This window comes from Gopherus evgoodei, chromosome 2, assembly GCF_007399415.2.
Source record: "Gopherus evgoodei ecotype Sinaloan lineage chromosome 2, rGopEvg1_v1.p, whole genome shotgun sequence".
Classification (NCBI taxonomy): Eukaryota; Metazoa; Chordata; order Testudines; family Testudinidae; genus Gopherus; species Gopherus evgoodei.
The window spans coordinates 224974105-224991804 of NC_044323.1; the positions used below are offsets into that span (position 1 = coordinate 224974105).

Here is a 17700-nt window from a genome sequence, read left to right on the forward strand (position 1 = left end):
ACTAGAGTGCCCTGCCTAGGCTGCTATCAAGAGGAAGAGAGACAGAGCGATGGTATTACTATGATGTTTCTTCATAAATACAAGTTGGTGTCTTCACAGGAGTGAACTGGAACAATTAAGTCTCCACTGAAGGTCAAAATTCAGGGATTTGTGTGGCATTTTTAATTCCATGCAGTTATTTACTGAATGTGAAAACACTTGCCTTTCCTTACTATACTCAAAGATACATTATAGAAAGTGGGCCACTGTATATTTCTCTGACAATAATTGACAATAATCCTCCATAGATGTTCACATGTATTTAGCAGACATTACTGTTGTTTTAAGGGGGGAAAGGTGATGCAATTTCTGGCAGAGAATACTAATTTTGTGGGGCGGCATGCATTGCCCAGTCTGAATTGTGAAGCCTGAGTTCCTACCAGGTTTACTTCCTTGGGAGACAGAAAGAGGCACCCAAACAAGGCAATGGGATGGGATGGGTTAGGCTAGTAGCCTGGGTATGATTTGACCAAGACAATAGGTAGGTATTCAGGGAAGCTAAACTCTCCTGCCACCACAGCTACACTTCTCCTATTTGTCATGCGCTAGCTCAATCAGTCCTAGTGTGGAGATGTGTTTTAGAGCTGGGATTTATACATCTAGCTCTAGAGTTGACATACCCTAAGAGGTGTAGCACAGGACTTGCAGCCCAAGAGAACAGAAAGCTAAGGTTCCTTTGCACTCTCCCAATCCAGGGTTATTCTGTGTCCCCTGTATAACACAGACAGATCTGGGGACCTTTATAGGTTACACAACCTGGTTCCTGCTGCCTGTGTGCTGCAAAGGTGCCCAGAATTCTTGTAGCCTATATCCTGATGCCTCACAACAAAACACAAGGAAGGAGGATTCAAGTCCCTCCTACAACCCTGTCACAGCACATCCACTATGCTAGGGCTTGCAAGGGGATCCTCAGAAGACAGCCTTGCCGCAGTCTACCACAGTGCCTGTACTGGGAGAATCTTTCCTTGACCAGACATAGGGCTCAATCTTTCCTTGGCCAGACTAGACACCTTGACTAGGCTAAAGGAGATGAAACAGATGTGAAGATTTCACCCACTATGTTTATCATCATGGTGATAATCATGCTCCCTTTGAAATTAAGGGCAAAATCTCAACTAACTTGAATGGGCACAAGGGTGAGCTCTAGTTAGTTTTTATTGTTAAATATTTGTGAGGAAATAAATGTATGAATGTGCAATAACAAGAACCACCTGACATTCAGTGATGGATGACTTGTGACTTTATGCAAGTGTTAAAATAATCTGTTCAGCTGCCAGGGAATCCAATGTGAGATATTACTTATGGGAAAATGTTAGTTCCATTGATCTGTGATTGGCTGACAAGATATTGAACACAATTTGTCCTGACTGCTAAGTTGTGGTCAGCATCATGCTATCTAAATCAGTTGTTCACAATTGTGTTCAAACATTCCAAAATTATGTAATGCAGATAAGGCCTTAGTAACTCAGAAACCAGCCTATAAACATTAAGATCCTTACTCCTATTAGAGATACAGGCCAGATTCTTGATTCAGCTCTGGCAGTGCACAGTGACCATATTCTGGTTGTAAATGGTCAGCAAAGAATCCCTCCACTGAAGGCTAACTCCCTCACAGTGTAAAGCTGGCAGAGCCAGTTCCTCCCACTCCCCACATGAGGATCACATTAGGAGAGGGAGGGAGAAAGCAAGCAAGGAAAAGACATGATGGAGGTCCGATTTGCTACAGAGATTCTCCAGTGGCTGAAGGTCCTCTAGAGACCATGCTTCAGTGACATAAGTAGGAGCAGCTTGTAGGCTGTTGTAACTCAATCTGGAGGGTATGATTCATAGAATATCAGGGTTGGAAGGGACCTCAGGAGGTCATTTAGTCCAACTGCCTACTCAAAGCAGGACCAATCCCCAGACAGATTTTTTGCCCCAGACCCCTCTCAAGGATTGAACTCTCAACCCTGGATTTAGCAGGCTAATGCTCAAACCACTGAACTACCCCTCCCCACTTTGATAGCTTGTTCCTCTGCCCTGTACTAAATGGAACACAGACACAGGGGGAGCCTACCATTTTGTTTTTCATGAATGAGACAGACCTTCCATCAGGTTTCTTAAGTACATATTTGAAAAGAATTTAAATCAATAAACCATATCAAGGAAAGTCAGGCATCTTCTATCAGAACTGGGGAACTGATATATTCTTTTGAAAGGCTTGGTAGACAAGTCCCATTTGGAGGACATTTTGCACTTGGGGCAGCAGATCAGTGGAATTACTCCTCCTTTATACAGGTGTAACTGAGATCAAACTGCATCCTGATTTATACAAAATAAATAGATAAATATTATCTGCATAACGGAGATGTCAGACTGGTGGTATTCCTGCTCTCCCATTTGCCTCTCTCCTTCCTCCTTGGACACCTTAGCGATGGCTGTGGTATGAATGTAAATCACTGACCAGATAAGAGTGATTATTAGATACATTTGCCATTACTTGGTACAGTCATTGAGCCAAATTCAGGCTGAAGTAAGTGGGGGTAGCTCCCAGGGGAGTCTTTGAGCCATTCCGAGCAGTGACTTAAATGATGGACCATAAATGGGATGGGTGTAAGTGCACAATTAACACATAGAAAGTTGCACTGATTTGACTTTCAATAGGTTTGAATGTTATGGAATGTAACTTACCAATTGACAGGTTGGAAAGTAGAATCTGGAACCAGGGAAATTGTACCAGGAAACTTTAACTAGTGTCTCACCATCACCTAAACTCCTGCCATCAGATTGAGACCTGGCATAAATGGGTGAAACTCCAGTAGATTTTCTGTAGACTCCAGTAGACCCATTTATGCTAGGTCTGAAAGTACCCAGCACACTAAATAAGAAGATACATTTTTTTTTGACTAACACCTGTTTAACCAACTTACATTGTTGTATTACTTACACAGCCATTATACTAATGCTGAATTTCACCTGCTGAATCTCTCTGGACCTTTAGCACTAATTCTTTCCCACCACTTACTTTTAAAAACTTCATTTTCCTAAGTCACTGTTCTTTCTGGTACCATATCATTTGATACATTTAATTTACCCCTTTGATTTAGCAATCTGATTATTTTCTTCTCTTACTTTTCTTGACTAATCACTGAAATTAATCCATGGACAGCAAAGAAGAAAGGGCTACTAAAGCCGAGGAGCAGGGAAGAGGACCAAGGAGTAACTGAAAAATCGCAGGGAACATCACTGAAGGATGGCAGTGTGGCAAAGCTTTACATAATGCCAGCATTAGAGTGGAGTTGCTCGGGGGGTACATACAGATTGGTGAAGGTTGACAAAAGGGTTAAAAGAAACCCTTGGTGGGTTAGAAGAAACAGCTGAAAAGACTAGAGTCCTGATTCGGTTCTCCGATGCCAATAAATAATTCGATTCACTTTGGTAGAGTTACTCCTGATTTACTCCAGAGAATCAGGTCCCACGAAAGTATTGGAGAAACAAACAAACATCATGGGCGGATTAATCAGGAAGGACAGGAGAGCAATTGAAGACAGTGTGAGGAGCAGGATCTAGGAGGACCCTGGTACAACCATGAGAATGGAATGAGTGGGGTGAGAGTGCTCCCTCAGCCACCAGGTGTGCCGCACTGCCTGGTCCATTTGCCTGGTGTCTCATTCACAAAATACACACAGTCCATTTCTTTTCCCTGTGTGTGCCTTTAATTTTTAGGTTCCAAGCACGGCAGAACACAGCATAGGCATGTGTCAGAAGGAGCCTTTCACCCCATCATAACAGACTGATTCCCACTAAGCTTGTAGTCTTCTGTGTAACACTGTTACCTAAGTGATCAAGATGCTATAGGTAGCACTCTGTCATACCTTGGAACAATGATAGGTTAGGTGTGGGAAACATGAGGATGCATCAGAATGTTGGCATATAGCGGAAAGAGGATGGAATTTCTGTGAATTGTCTACTGTGAAATCTCCCCGTCCCTGTTTAAATGACAAAGATATCTTTTTGGTCAATGGACTTGAGTATAAAGGGGACTGGAATCAGACCCAATTAAAATAAGAGTCAGATATTGAGCTCAGTGGAGTGATGATGGTTATCCCAGCTGAGGATCTGGCTATACATACCTACATACATATACATATATATATATATAAAATGATTATGCATTTATATACAACAATAGAGTGGATCACATTTTGGAAGGTGCTGAGTATCTTCAACTCCCATTGATTTCAGTGGTATTGACAGATGCTCAGGAGCAGTCAACACTTGGTCCAGTAATATAATAATAATCCAACAATAACAACATTTACGTTTCCCAATTTCTACCATCTCTCACAAGGAAATAAATGTACTTCTCCCCATTCTGTCTTCAACAGATGCATCCACTTGGCTCATAGCTTATATTTGTGAAAGGGCATGAAAACAGGGCATTTGTTTCTGTGGGTTACTAGAGAATATTTTGGAGCTGAAGGGACCCATACAGATAGAAAGGGTTGCCACTGAACAAGGCCAATTTTCTTCCCATAGCAAGACGTCATAGGAAGAGTTCAATTTAGGGCTGCATGAGAAAAGGATGAGTACACAGACTGAACCGAGATGAAAGGAGTGCACAGAAAAGATGGGAAGGAAGATAAAAGGGAAATAAGGATTTATGGATACTAATATAGAGGAAATAAGCTCAATAACATGGGTGTTATTAAAGTTACTATATATATATACAAATGGAAGGCTTAGCAAAGAAGAAAATAAGAGTGCTCAGGGGATATACATAATGATATAGAGAAAAATATATCATAACTGAAGTCTGGCTGGAATGTGATATTAAAGGATATAGTTTATTTAAAAAATACAAGCAGGAAAAGTAAATGAGGTGGTATAGCCTTATTGGTGAAAGAGGATTTATTAGCCCCCATAAGAGGAGATTGGGGAGAAATGGGCAATGGTGTTGAGTCATTATGTATCAAAGTTGGCAATGTTTCAGACAGTAAACTAATGTTATAGCCCACTTGACCAAAAGGAACAACTGGACTGTGAAATGACTGAGCAAATAAAAAGAAGCACATAAAAAGATCAGAGTGATAATAAGTCAGCAATAATTGAGGAAAAGGCATGCTGTCGTAATGAAATCGACACATGCCTCAAGCTGATTGTGATGCATGAGGCTTAAAGGCCAAGTACCTTCAGACCCTAATATGTTAGTTAGACCACAGGTTCAGAAGTACATTAGTGTGCTTCTATAATGGCTTTTTCATTTGTCTTTAATCATTTCAACTGTTTGTAAAGCATGATGCACTATTGGTGTTACAATCATATAAGACTATAAGAACGGACATACTGAGTCAGACCAAAGGCCTATCTAGCCCAGTATCCCTTCTTCCAACAGTGGCCAATGCCAGGTGCCCCAAAGGGAATGAACAGAACAGGTAATCATCGAGTGATCCATTTCCTGTTGCCCATTCCCAGCTTCTGACAAACAGCAGCTAGGGAATATAGTAGCCTAAAGAAAGAGGAAGTGCTGATGAAAATATTACTGGAACCCAAGCTACACTGATCTACAATGAACTCTACAGTCCTTGTAAACAAAAAAGGGAGTTTTGTATCCACGAAGGCTGCAGATTTTGGCCCTTAGCAAATGGACAGTTTAAATTTAACAGTTTGGGGAACATTATTTTTTTGTTGACTGGAGCCAAAAAACTCTTCAACACAGTAGTACAAATGGAATCAAGGAAAAAAGACTAATGACCAAATCCTAAAGTCCTAATCCAGTTTTCAGCCAGTCTCTTACTCAGGGGAACTTCAGTGGAACAATTGACTTAATTGGGAGCCTGAGCAAGAATTTGGCTAAAGCTTAGAGAACAAAACAGTCAAGAACATCCACATGATTCTGGGGTGCCCTACACATGGTAAACCACACAACTAGGCTCTGCATCAGGGTGTGAGGTCAGCCTGCTACATACAGTGAATGCTTAAAAAAAGTTACCTTAGAAAAAACATGTTGAGTAGATCACGTTTGTTTGAGATCTTGTGAAAATCCAAACGTTCCTCTTTTGTGCACTCCAGAGGCAGTGGGAATTGAAGCCGTCCACTTGCCAAGGATCCAAACCTGTTCCATTGTTGCTTTTGTCTAAAACCCTTGTGATAGCTATGCTGGTCCTTTGGGATACTACAGCTTTATAAAGCTGGAATAATATTTAAAGAGTGAAAAATATCTTCTTGGAATGTTGAAAGAATCCCTGTCATATTTTATTTCCTTTTCTTGACATCTGCAGGTTATCTAGGGTCCTCTCCAACCTCCTCTTCCCTGGCTGAATGCAACTCCTAACTTCAGCCAAGGACAGCAATTTAACTGGTGATTTGCCTCTATTTCACAATCAACATAGAACAGGCAGAAGTCATTGTCTGGCATGAAGAGTTCTGGGTGGCTTGCAGTCATCCATAGAGAAAAGACCAGCCAGAAAAGTAAATGACCATGTGGGGCTATACAATTCCGAGAGTCTGTCATTCATTTGGAGACATTAGGCTGTTTGGGTCTCTCACAGTATAAAAATACTTATTGTATGATGCAGAAAACTGAAGTTGTGATGGAGAAGACAGTAACTTGTTAGCAGTACAGAATCTTAGAGGGGAAGGTGGAGAATACAATTAAGAATGCAAAAGTTTTTATTTATAGTGGATGGACAACGTAGAGATGTGCTCTCATGTGGCACCAACTGCAAATAGTATATATCTACCCATTAGAACATGGCAGTTGGGTGTAAATGACCTGAATTTGGCCCATAAGATAAGACTACAGTTACAAAAACAGAGAAATTGAGACTAATTAAAGGTTTTTAATTAAATTGAGCATTTGAAGGGAAAAGACAAAAACCAGAAAGATATGATGTTGGTGCTGGGGAAGAAGCATTAAAGATGACTGGCTAGAAATAAATATAATAGACATAAAAAAATGATCTAGGAAAAAAGAGGCGCAAATGTGTTTATCAGTTATTGAACATATTAATTGCTGACAAAGGACGTTACTACATTACATAGCTAAAAACATTTAAAAATAAAATGGAGATCATGTATCAAATAAAATGGAATAGGGAGATAAAACATAAAATAAACTCTTTATACACTGTAAATAAACACAACACATAAAGATAGACAATAGTAAAAGTAGCAAAGAATAAGCATGGAAAATTAGGGACAAATGAGCCTGAATTCATTTTGCATTTTAGTATTTACAAGACTTAGTCAAATTATTCATTTTAAATATTATGATTTGCAAATGTAGCCATACAGATGCTTAAATATAGTATCAGATGCAGATTCTCATTTCTGCTCATTCATTAAGTGCTTTGTTGCTATCCACTAGATAGTTAAGGCAAACAATTGTCAACCTATGAATTGTTTGCAAAATATTCAGTTTATTATTTGTTGTTTGTTGTCTGTATTTGGTCATCAAAATCATGTGATATTATTTCTGCTGCCTGATTGGATGACAGGCTTTTAACATGGGAGGACAATGAATAACAAATAAGGAGTTCACATACATGCATATACATTCCAGGTATTGCTCACATACATTCATGAATATCCTTGTTTGCATGTCATTTTAGGTGTTTGTACGAAGAACAGCCATTCTTTGAATTTGTGTGTGAACAAAAACTCATTGATATATTTGAAAATGGAAAATTTGGGGCACAAACAAACAGTTAATTTAAATAAATATCCTTGTTTTGGTAGCAGTAGTAATTTTGCAATATTAAAAAAAATCTGTAAGGTAACATCTCAGAGATGGGATATATTTTCCTAGATTAGGGAAGTAGTGAGAGGGGATTATGAAATGGGTAAAAATGTTAGGTCCAGCAATGCACCAAAGCAAAAAAAATCAGAGTTAGAATTATGAAAAGTTGCTAAAGCTGTAAGCCCAGCCCTTTGATGGCTAATTAAGGGGGGGACTGGAAGATGGAGAAAGAAACAAGGGAGGATCTTAGACATCACAGACCTGTAAACTGGGCTGCAGTTATATTTTATATTTATAACTTGTTTTATTAGTGGTGATGAGAACGGTTGACATACAGGACATAATAATAAGGATAGGTGAATTTCAGCATTAATATTTTATTAGTGCTGTGAACAGCATACATCTGCCTCATTCTAAACTGCACTGCATACTGATCATTTGGCTTTTTGTACTTTGGTATCAAATATCAGTCAAAACAGAAACAGATTTTTTTAATGTCAATTTTAGTGAGAGAGTCCTCACTGATTTTTAGGAAAAAGTTCTGGTTTAGCAATTTACCCCAGATTCTTGAAGTACATCATAACATTGGCAGAAGGGGATCAAACAATGGACAAAATTTATATGGGTTTCAGGAAAGTGTGAAAAAATATTGTATCAGAAAGCATGGGCTAGCAAGAAGAGGATGGTCACTTTAATGGCTGTCTAACCTTCTAATTTCTAATAGGCTCAGGACTGGGGAGACAGGATGAAAAAAATCTTTCCCTGAGTAGAGCGTGAACAGTACACAAAAATTACTTGTCTCTTTGTCCTCAAAGGCAAACAAAAGTTTAAGACATTGGGTGTGGTGGCTCTAAGCTTAGAGCTCTTTAATGCAAGATTGCATATCAATAAAAACATCATTCATAACTTTGTCTCAGATGAAATTAATGAATTTAACTACATCACTGAAAGCTGGTTGAATGACAATGGGGCTCTACTCTGGCAGAACTTGACCCCACCAGTTACACAGAACATCATGATCCTAAAAAAACCTGAGGAGGAGAACTGGCAATGTTTTCTACATCCAATGTTCAACTGCGGGAAGGACCTCTTACCATGGACAGAATCATCTGAGAGCATGCTCCCAATATGCAATTTCCTGAGGCAAAGTCAATGTAGATATCCTTGCAGCGTATATACCACTATGCAACCTAACTGGCTTCCTCTCAGAATTTATGGAGGTGCCATCAAGCCAGGTAGTAAATTCATCATGACTCTTCATCTTGGGAAATACATTAAAGATTATTAGGTGCTCAAATACTACACTGTAAGTGTGATAGCCAGACAGATTTCAGTGTCCACATGGTTCATGCCCCAAACATGATGAACGTGGACTTTTCACAGGTAGTCTCCACAGCTACACATCTTTAACTCCAAAATACAAGCTAATATGATCTTGACCTCCTCTTCAGTTTGGCAGTTATAACTGGGAGCATAAGAAATACTGTATTACAGTTATATCATTGACTTCTTCAAGCAAAGATAGGAGCTTTCCCATCTGTCTGGAGGCAGAATAATTTTGCTAGTCTGCTTCTGGAAACTATCACATTCCATAGATATCTAGAACTCCAAGCTAGAAACTAGTGATCAGCCATAGGTCCAAGCCATCAATAAACCAGTAGGACACTATAACCCATCTTCTATCCATAGCTATTTAGGTGATGGCCCCTAAACATCTACTCCCCAAAATCATTACACTTCACTGATGTCCTGTAGCATATAAAATGGGAAGGAATAAGTTTTGAACTACACAGATGAAGAAATAAATCTGAATTGGACTGATGAATTAGTATAATCAAAGGCTACTGAAGGAGATTATTAAATTCCTTTTAGCTTTTATTCCTATTTCTGCAAAGGTTGAGCCAATAGAATTGGTCTGGATAGTAGAGTGTCTAATGAACCCAAAGCATCTCCACATAGTTTCAGTTACCTCTAAGTGTTAACACTTAGTTACCTCTAAGTGTAAACAGTTATGCTACTTTGCAGAAAAGCTCAAGTGACTTCAAGACTACCTCACTCCCGGGAAGCAGAACTGGAGCCAAAGAAGAAAACCATACTACTCTCCCTAACTGAGTTAGGCCAGTAACACAATCTGTGGTTCTAAGGGTGCTGGGGAAAGCCTGAATCAGCAAATGCAAAAGGCTGATCTTGGCTTGCTCTTCTTGGCTAATCAAAACCAGCAAGGAATTGACAAAGTCTGCGTAAAATAGGGTACCTACCAGGAAATCAGAGCATGAAACAGCCTCGTGCAAACAAGAAACCATAACTTGGTGCAACCAGCCTCAACAGCTACTTCCCCACCTCTTTTATTTTTTTGAGTAAGATCACCGAGAAGGTAGTGGCTAACCAACTGAAGCCACACCTGAACACTTATTTTTTAAACTCGTTACACCCCTTGTCTGTGCTGGCATATCAGTCTTTGCCTCATTTTTCTACTTTTCTTACAACTCTCTCCATGCAGCCCCCTCTGCATGGAAAAAACCCTTCTGAGCTGGTCTGCAAGGCTACTGCCCTCTTCTCATGCAGATTCTTCTGAAAGACCTGCTTCTGTCATGAAGCCTATGAAAAGCGAGTCACCAGCAATTACAATTATCTATTCTTATATATAATGAGAACAAACATGTCTGCTTCATCATGCACTAAAATTTTCTGAGTAGCTATGTCATCTACCACTATAAATTTCTGCCTTTCCTTTCTCCACATTTTCTAGACTATTGTTTTGTTATCACCTTCAATCCATCAATGTCTGAAATTTGATTGTAGGTTTAATGGGGCAGGGATCATGCCTTCTCATCTGTACTGTGAGGCACCCAACATGCTACTGGGCACTGTAAAATAATAATAATTGTTTAGACCCCTTCCAGTATGACTTCTGAATGCAGTTTGGCATGAATACAGCATTAATTATGCTGATGAACTATGTCTTGAGGGCCCTGGGCAAGGACTAGACTTTCACGCTAGTGCTGCAAGACACATTGGGATCCTTCAGCATTTCTGCTTATGATGTTGGCCTACTGGCTTAATTCCTTCCTATCAGAGAGATAGCAGAGGGTGTGAGATGGGCTGTTGTTTTTTCTCACCAAGTGCACATCCTTGTTGAATTCCATGGAGCTCTGTCCTATCATTTCTCTCTTACCACTAATATGTTGATGATATCCAGCTCTGTCTGCCTCTAACTCAAAGTGGACAGATCAGCCTTTCTGTTGTTCTAGAGTATGAAGGAATAAGGATTCTGCATAACAAAAAAGAAAATGACTCAAGAGGTGATCCAGTGGGAAGTCAAAGTATTTGTTGAAGTAGCAGAAACTGTGACTTCATTCACCATTAAGGAAATCTGCTCTCCATTTGTCAAGGTAATTTGAAATCTTGGGATCCTAGTGGATACCTCACTAATCCCAGATATTTAGATAACAGCAGCAGCTCAGAAAGTTTGCTTTCACCTTCAGCTAGCCAGGAGATTGCACCCCTTTCATTTAGATACAGACCTAGACAAAATGATTCATGATTTTGTTATTTCAAACCTGGATCAGTCCAATTTGCTTTCCCTTGATCTGACCCAGATGTCAGTCCTTAAAATACAGATGGTTCAGTATACCATCTATCCCATCTGTCAAGTGGAGCAGACTAATGAGAATATATCATACTAATACTCCCAAGTCTACTATAGCTTTCAGTCCAATATGGAATACAATTCATGATCCTGGTCCTTTAAATTTCTAAGTTCCCTAGGTTCAAATTATCTTAAAGTCAGCCTCTTTCTTTCCATTTCAACAAAGCAGCTGGTCTCAACAGGAATGCTATGACTGAGAGATACCAGGTTCAAACATTAATTGGTTTCTTCTCCTGAAGGATTGTTGGTGTCTTTTTTAATTTAGGAAATTATGCTTAGATACTACAGTATCTAACATCTTCAGTACCTGAATAATGATGGGAGCCTTAGAAATGTAAAATACTAATAAAATAATAGTGAAGATGATGCATGAGGAAATCGGTTCAAAACAACCTAAGACAGTTTTAGAATTTTGGGTACCTAAGTGGATCGCAGAGTTCATTGTAAAGAAGTTCAAGGTGAGGATATTGGGGATAAAGAGCACTAAAGGTCTGATTTTCCTTTCATTTACCCCAACATAAATTAGGTGTAACTTCACTGGAGTCAATGGAATTACATCAGTATAAAGCCAGTATGATGAAAGGAGAATCAGGCCCTTGATGGAATGTCTACACTTCAAGTGGGAGGTGTGATTCCCAGAAGATATAGAGAGACTTGCGCTAGCTCAGCCTGAACTAGTGTGTTAAAAATAGCAGTGTGGATGTTGCAGTATGGGCAGCAACTGGGGCTCTCTGCCTGAGGTCAAACCCAGGGGCTGGGCAGGCTTGGAGTCATGTGGCTAGCTCGAGTTGCTACCAGTGCCACAACATTCACACAGCTATTTTTAGCTCACTAGCTCAGGCTGAGCAAGCGTAAATCTGTGTACTCATGCTGGGAATTGCCCCCTAGCAGCAGTACAGACATACACAAAGGTTCTGTCTACACTGCCCTGTAGCTTGGACTATGGGGATTTGGATAGCAACAGATGCCAAAGTGCTACACAGTAACTCTCCTGCGTAGACATTGCAGGCATGAAGTAAAAAGTTCCTAGTTTGCATAAATGTCGTCCTGTTTGAAGAGGACAATATTAATGTGAATTAGGAACCTTTTAGTTCATGCCTGAAATCGCCACACAGGGGAACAGCACAGTACTTTGGTGCACACTACTATTCACAGCCCCATAGTCCAAACTCTGTGTAGGCAGTGTAGATATAGCCTAAGAGACTCTAGGTGAATGACAGAATATAACTCGGAATCCATAACAGGAAACAGACCAGAGGGTGATAAAGGATAATAGAAAAAAATCTTCACAAATCTTCTGCACCATGTTTGGCAACAGTGAAAGGGACACATTGGCCTTGGGGTACCTTACAGAATATATATTGGCAGAAGTTAATCTGGCACTGTGTAAAGTTTTACAGTAACTAGAATTGAAATAGCATGTGTGATTCAGATCAGTCTTTCATAGGAAGGATGACGTAATTAAAGGAACCAGTTGAGAGGGTAATTATGTGTTTGGGAATTAGGAGGTATGTAAAAAGATGCAAATGTTTGGCTTACAAAGCCTGAGGGGAAAAAAGAGGCAAGAGAATCAGATGTAGTGGTATAAGATTCTGAAAAGAAAGGAATGGGTTGATGCTATAAATTATTTGATATAGTAACTGGTTCAAAACCAGTCATAAAAATAATGAGGAGGAGGTGTCAATATTTAAAATAGTCAGGCAGAATTTCTTTGTATAAAATATGGTTCCTAGGTCAACTGATGAAACCCGGGGAAAGGGAAAATGTTCTGCACACTGCATGGGTGAAAATCATGGCCCCACTGAAGTCAGTTGAGGTTTTGCCATTGACTTCAATAGGATTAGAATACCACTCTATATTCGTACTCTGCTTTAGAGATCTTAGACTTCTATCATGAAGTAATATCTTTATGAAGTTGACATTATTTTCCCCCTTTCGGGGGTGTTTAATCTTTGGACACATGAAGCTTGTTTCTTCCATACCTAACCTAACCACTGAAACAGATCAGTCAGTCAGAGAGGGCCCCAAAGCTTTAGAGTACAAACCCTTTGAAGCTGACTGATGATGAACTTTCTGAGCACACACAGTGATTCTCCTCACACCATTTCAGAAAGCTCAGTTTTGCACTGACTTCAGTTAAGAAGTCCTGAGCACCCCTGAAATTCAGATGAAATAGATTTTCAAGTAATATCACATTTTCTGAGTCTAATTTGTTCATATAACTTAATTGATCGTATCCTTTCATTTAGCTTCATTGTTCATTTAGATAACTTCTAAAATTAGAATAGGGAAACAAAAGATGTAGAACCAATCAATGTTATGAAATTAATAGTAATACAATTTGAGCATGTAAGCTTATGTAGTGCCTTTCATAAAGAAGTATCCCAAGGCACATTAAAATAAAAACTCAGTAAGATGTGAAAAAGTGCTCTGTCAGATGGGATAAACCAGGGAAAAGGGTAAATTAATTAAGCTTGGATTTAAACCAGTCAACACACTACTTTGAACGTTGGTCAGAACAGAGACAGGTTCCAAATATCTGTTTCTAAAAGCCAGTAAATTAAATGATATTTTCAATCTTGATTTCCTGGGGAGGATTTCTAATGGTTCTTTTATAGTTCCATAGGTAAGAGTAATAAGACTAAAATGTATGCACCACATTTTCAAAAAGCAGTCTATGCCTCTCTCATTATACATAATTTTTGCATACACAATTTTTTGTGCTCAAATGTTTTTTTTATCTGATTTGTTCATACACATGGCAATCTGACTAGACACCAACTATCTCATTTGCATGTGCTAATACTGGGTTTTGTTGTCCCAAAATTCAAAGTATAAAGAGGCTGGATTAAACCCTTGTTGAATATTTATCCCTATATTTCAAACAGGTGTATGTTTCTTCATGCTCTGATAGAAAGATTAATATGTGTCATGGAAGTTGCTAAGATAGTATATGTTTCACAGAAAACACCAAAATTGCTTGGGAAAACCTAGTAAACTGGTAATGCATAAATTATAGCTTCCCTGGTGTTGAAGAAACTTACACATCTTCTATTTTTCAAACATTTTTCTCTTATGAACACATGGACCATCCTCATTTTTGGATGACTGCCTCTTCGGATTAATGCATCCTTCTGGTGCATAAATTAGGAATGCACAGAGGGAAAAAGAGACACGCTAAATCTCAAGAAACATGAAGCAATACAGAAAAATGTGGTAGAGTTGAGTGAATAAATCACAATAAATAATTTATCTGATAAATTAGCCTTTTTTTCTGTTCACAGAATATCTGAAAGCAGCTTAGGAGTTCCTGATATTTACTCATCATTCAAGTTTATTCTACAAACATTTGTTTTTTAATTCTGTGGAACAACTGCAAACAACTTGCTGTAAGTAGTCTTCACTTAGCATTCAAAAGTTGAACTATGTTGCTTAGTTGCAATTGGCCAGATAAATCATGTGGTAGTTTCTGTTCTCTGGTTGGATGAGAACACAAGCAGTCATTTTCTACATGTGACAATAAAACTCACTAGCTCACATGCCTTTTGAAGAGGTTTGAACTTGGCCATAGTGAACTCATTAAAAAACTCCAGTGAATACTGTGGAAGACATTTTGCAGTATTTACCCACCTACTGTTCTGTGCTCCTTCTGTCATAATTGCTGACCAAGCGCTAAGAAACTAATGTAATCTCCTAACAATATTTTTCATGATGGAACCTTTGCATATACATCAATTTTGCTACTTGCTTCTATCTAAAGTTCTAAAGTTCTACTCCTAATATTGAACTTGAATTGGCTGTGCTTTTCTTCTGGGGAAGTTATTCTTCAAGAACTTGCAGTTATTCTGTGTCTCGTTCTGAGAGAGATTTTTGAACAGTTTATGGAAACTCTTAAAATATGTATGAATTTCAGAAAATAAACATTAAACAAACAGTTTATTTCAAAGTATACTCAGGTATTATGGTTAAATGTATAATTCAGATATTAATCATTTAAGAAATTATTGAGGATCAGAAAGATCCCTGTCAAATTTATGTTTTTGACCAGATTGTCATGGTTTATGGAAATATGGAAAAAATCAGCCTTATTCTGTACTGCTTCAATAAAATACAAAACTTCAGCAGGTAATAGACAAATAAATTATGCATGTTCAGCTCACAACAATTTACAAAGTCTGGCTATTTTGCAAAAGTTATTAACTAAACCTATAAAAGTAACAATATTTCATAGAATGCTCAATATAAGGATCCTGAGGTTTAACTAGAAACTTAATAGGTTCTGAGTGTTAAAGTCATAGGAGGTATATGCAGAGAATACATTTCAGGAGCATGCCCAATTTGTATTAATGTTTAATTGTGATGAGAGAGGGTTTATTGATAGCCTTTCATTTTTACTTTTGGTTCACTTAGAAAGGGAACCATCATCAAGCACTCTTTGTAGGGTAATAAATATATCACTACATGAATGCATCATTTACTGCATTCCTTTTTTATCCAATGTGCTATATATAAGAATGATCAATCAGTATAATCAGATAATTAAGCTAGAAAATGTAAACCATATGAGTTCTTACCTGAGCTCCTGAGCTATAGAGTCTACTTGCACTGTTAATATAAGCAGAGAGAATGAATGAATTAGTTTACATTTCCAGTCCTGTGCTTGTTGCAACCTTGCACCTGTCCCTCTGTGATGACAGAGGAGCGGCTATCAAAACACAGGTGATTCTTTATTTCATGCTAACCACAGGATCGTAACTATTACTGGCAAATGTTGACCAAATGTGTAATTCCCAGGGTTACTTTAGATAAACCCCGCACAAGATGAAGATGATAATCTTCAGCACAGCAAAACAACTAAGGCACTTTTTTATTACTGGGAGAATGATGAGAAATCTTTGTTTTTCTGAGTGCTAATTTGATTTGGGAATGAAGAAAGCTGGTGTTTACAAATACCTGCCCACACAAGGGTACGCAGCATATTGACAGAGCCAACAGGTGGTTCTAAAGATTACTCATTCTGCACAGGCAATATCAGTTGTTCCACTTCTGGGAAAATGCACTTGCTCTATTAAACCTCTCTGTGTGTGTGTGTGTGTGTTTTTACACTGAATAGAATATGTTAAATGAGACCCAATCAATCAGATGATAGTTTCCAGCAGTCTTTGACAGCCAGAAAAGCCACACTAGAATGTTGAGATGTGCTGCAATAACTTCATTACTTTGTGGTAATAACTCTGTTTAGGGTCTGATCCTAGTCCCACTGAAGTTTATGGGACTTTTGCCATTAATTTCAATGGGAACAGTATAGGGTCCTATTTTAAAAAGTTTTACATTAAGAATTAAGGGAGATTTTTCTAGCCATAGTCCTCTTTATTTCTAGGCAAAGGATGGCATTGTTTTTAACACAACTCTGTCAATGCACCTCAGTCCTGACCTGCCATCACAGTCTTGGGCTGAGATCCTGATTCCACTGAAATCAATGGCAAGAGTCCCATTGATTTCACTTTCGCTACCTGTCTTCTCATGAGCAGAGACTGCCAATTTGCAGTAGTTTGGTGATGTGCCACTAGGGAATTAAAATACCCACTAACCTCACTTTCACTTTTGGTCTCAGCCACAACTTGATCTTGGAGGTATAAAATTAATGCATTTATCCCCTGTGCCAGCTAGACTCATAAGTAACCCAGGACTACGGAGCCTTCACAATGAATCAAAGTACTTAATGGCCTCTTTGTCACAAGTCCTGAGTGCACAGAATCTCCACTGAAATCACGGAGAGGTGCAGGTGCTCGGGCACCTCTGAAAATCAGGCCATAGGCTTTATAAGCACCATTTGCTTAGATGGCAGGCAAAATTTTATGTTTATTTGTGTATATGTTCACTTTCCACTCACTATCAAGGGTCACAAAAAGCACTGGGAATTAAAATGAGTAGTTGCATTGCTAGTAAATCATGTTTTCCTGGTGTTTAGATCATAAAGGGCCTGTTTACTTTGCAATATTGCATTCCCATTTGCTTCTTACCAAAAGAGAAGGGCTAGCAGTAAGTATAACTTTTTTATCCTAACTTTGCAGAATTAAATATAAAAATCTACTTGAAAAAAAGCCCAGTAAATTCAGAGAGAATAAACAAACACCATCCTTTGATTATTACTAAGTTTGCTTCTGTGCCACTCATACAGGTCATTTATAGTCAATTGAGGGCAATGAATAAACTGTTCTTTTATCTGGTTGATAAAGTTTAGCATATTATTTGGAAGACATCATTCAACTTCAGGCAACTCTATTTCCTT

General features: G+C 38.6%; 1 protein-coding gene across 1 annotated transcript in view; it reads right to left on the bottom strand.

The window, feature by feature from the left end:
- ST18 (ST18 C2H2C-type zinc finger transcription factor) overlaps nucleotides 1–17700 on the bottom strand; it is a 116113-nt gene that overhangs the window by 64059 nt on the left and 34354 nt on the right. The window contains 1 exon segment of the mRNA XM_030553082.1: nucleotides 15983–16013. Coding sequence (XP_030408942.1) covers nucleotides 15983–16013 — 31 coding nt within the window.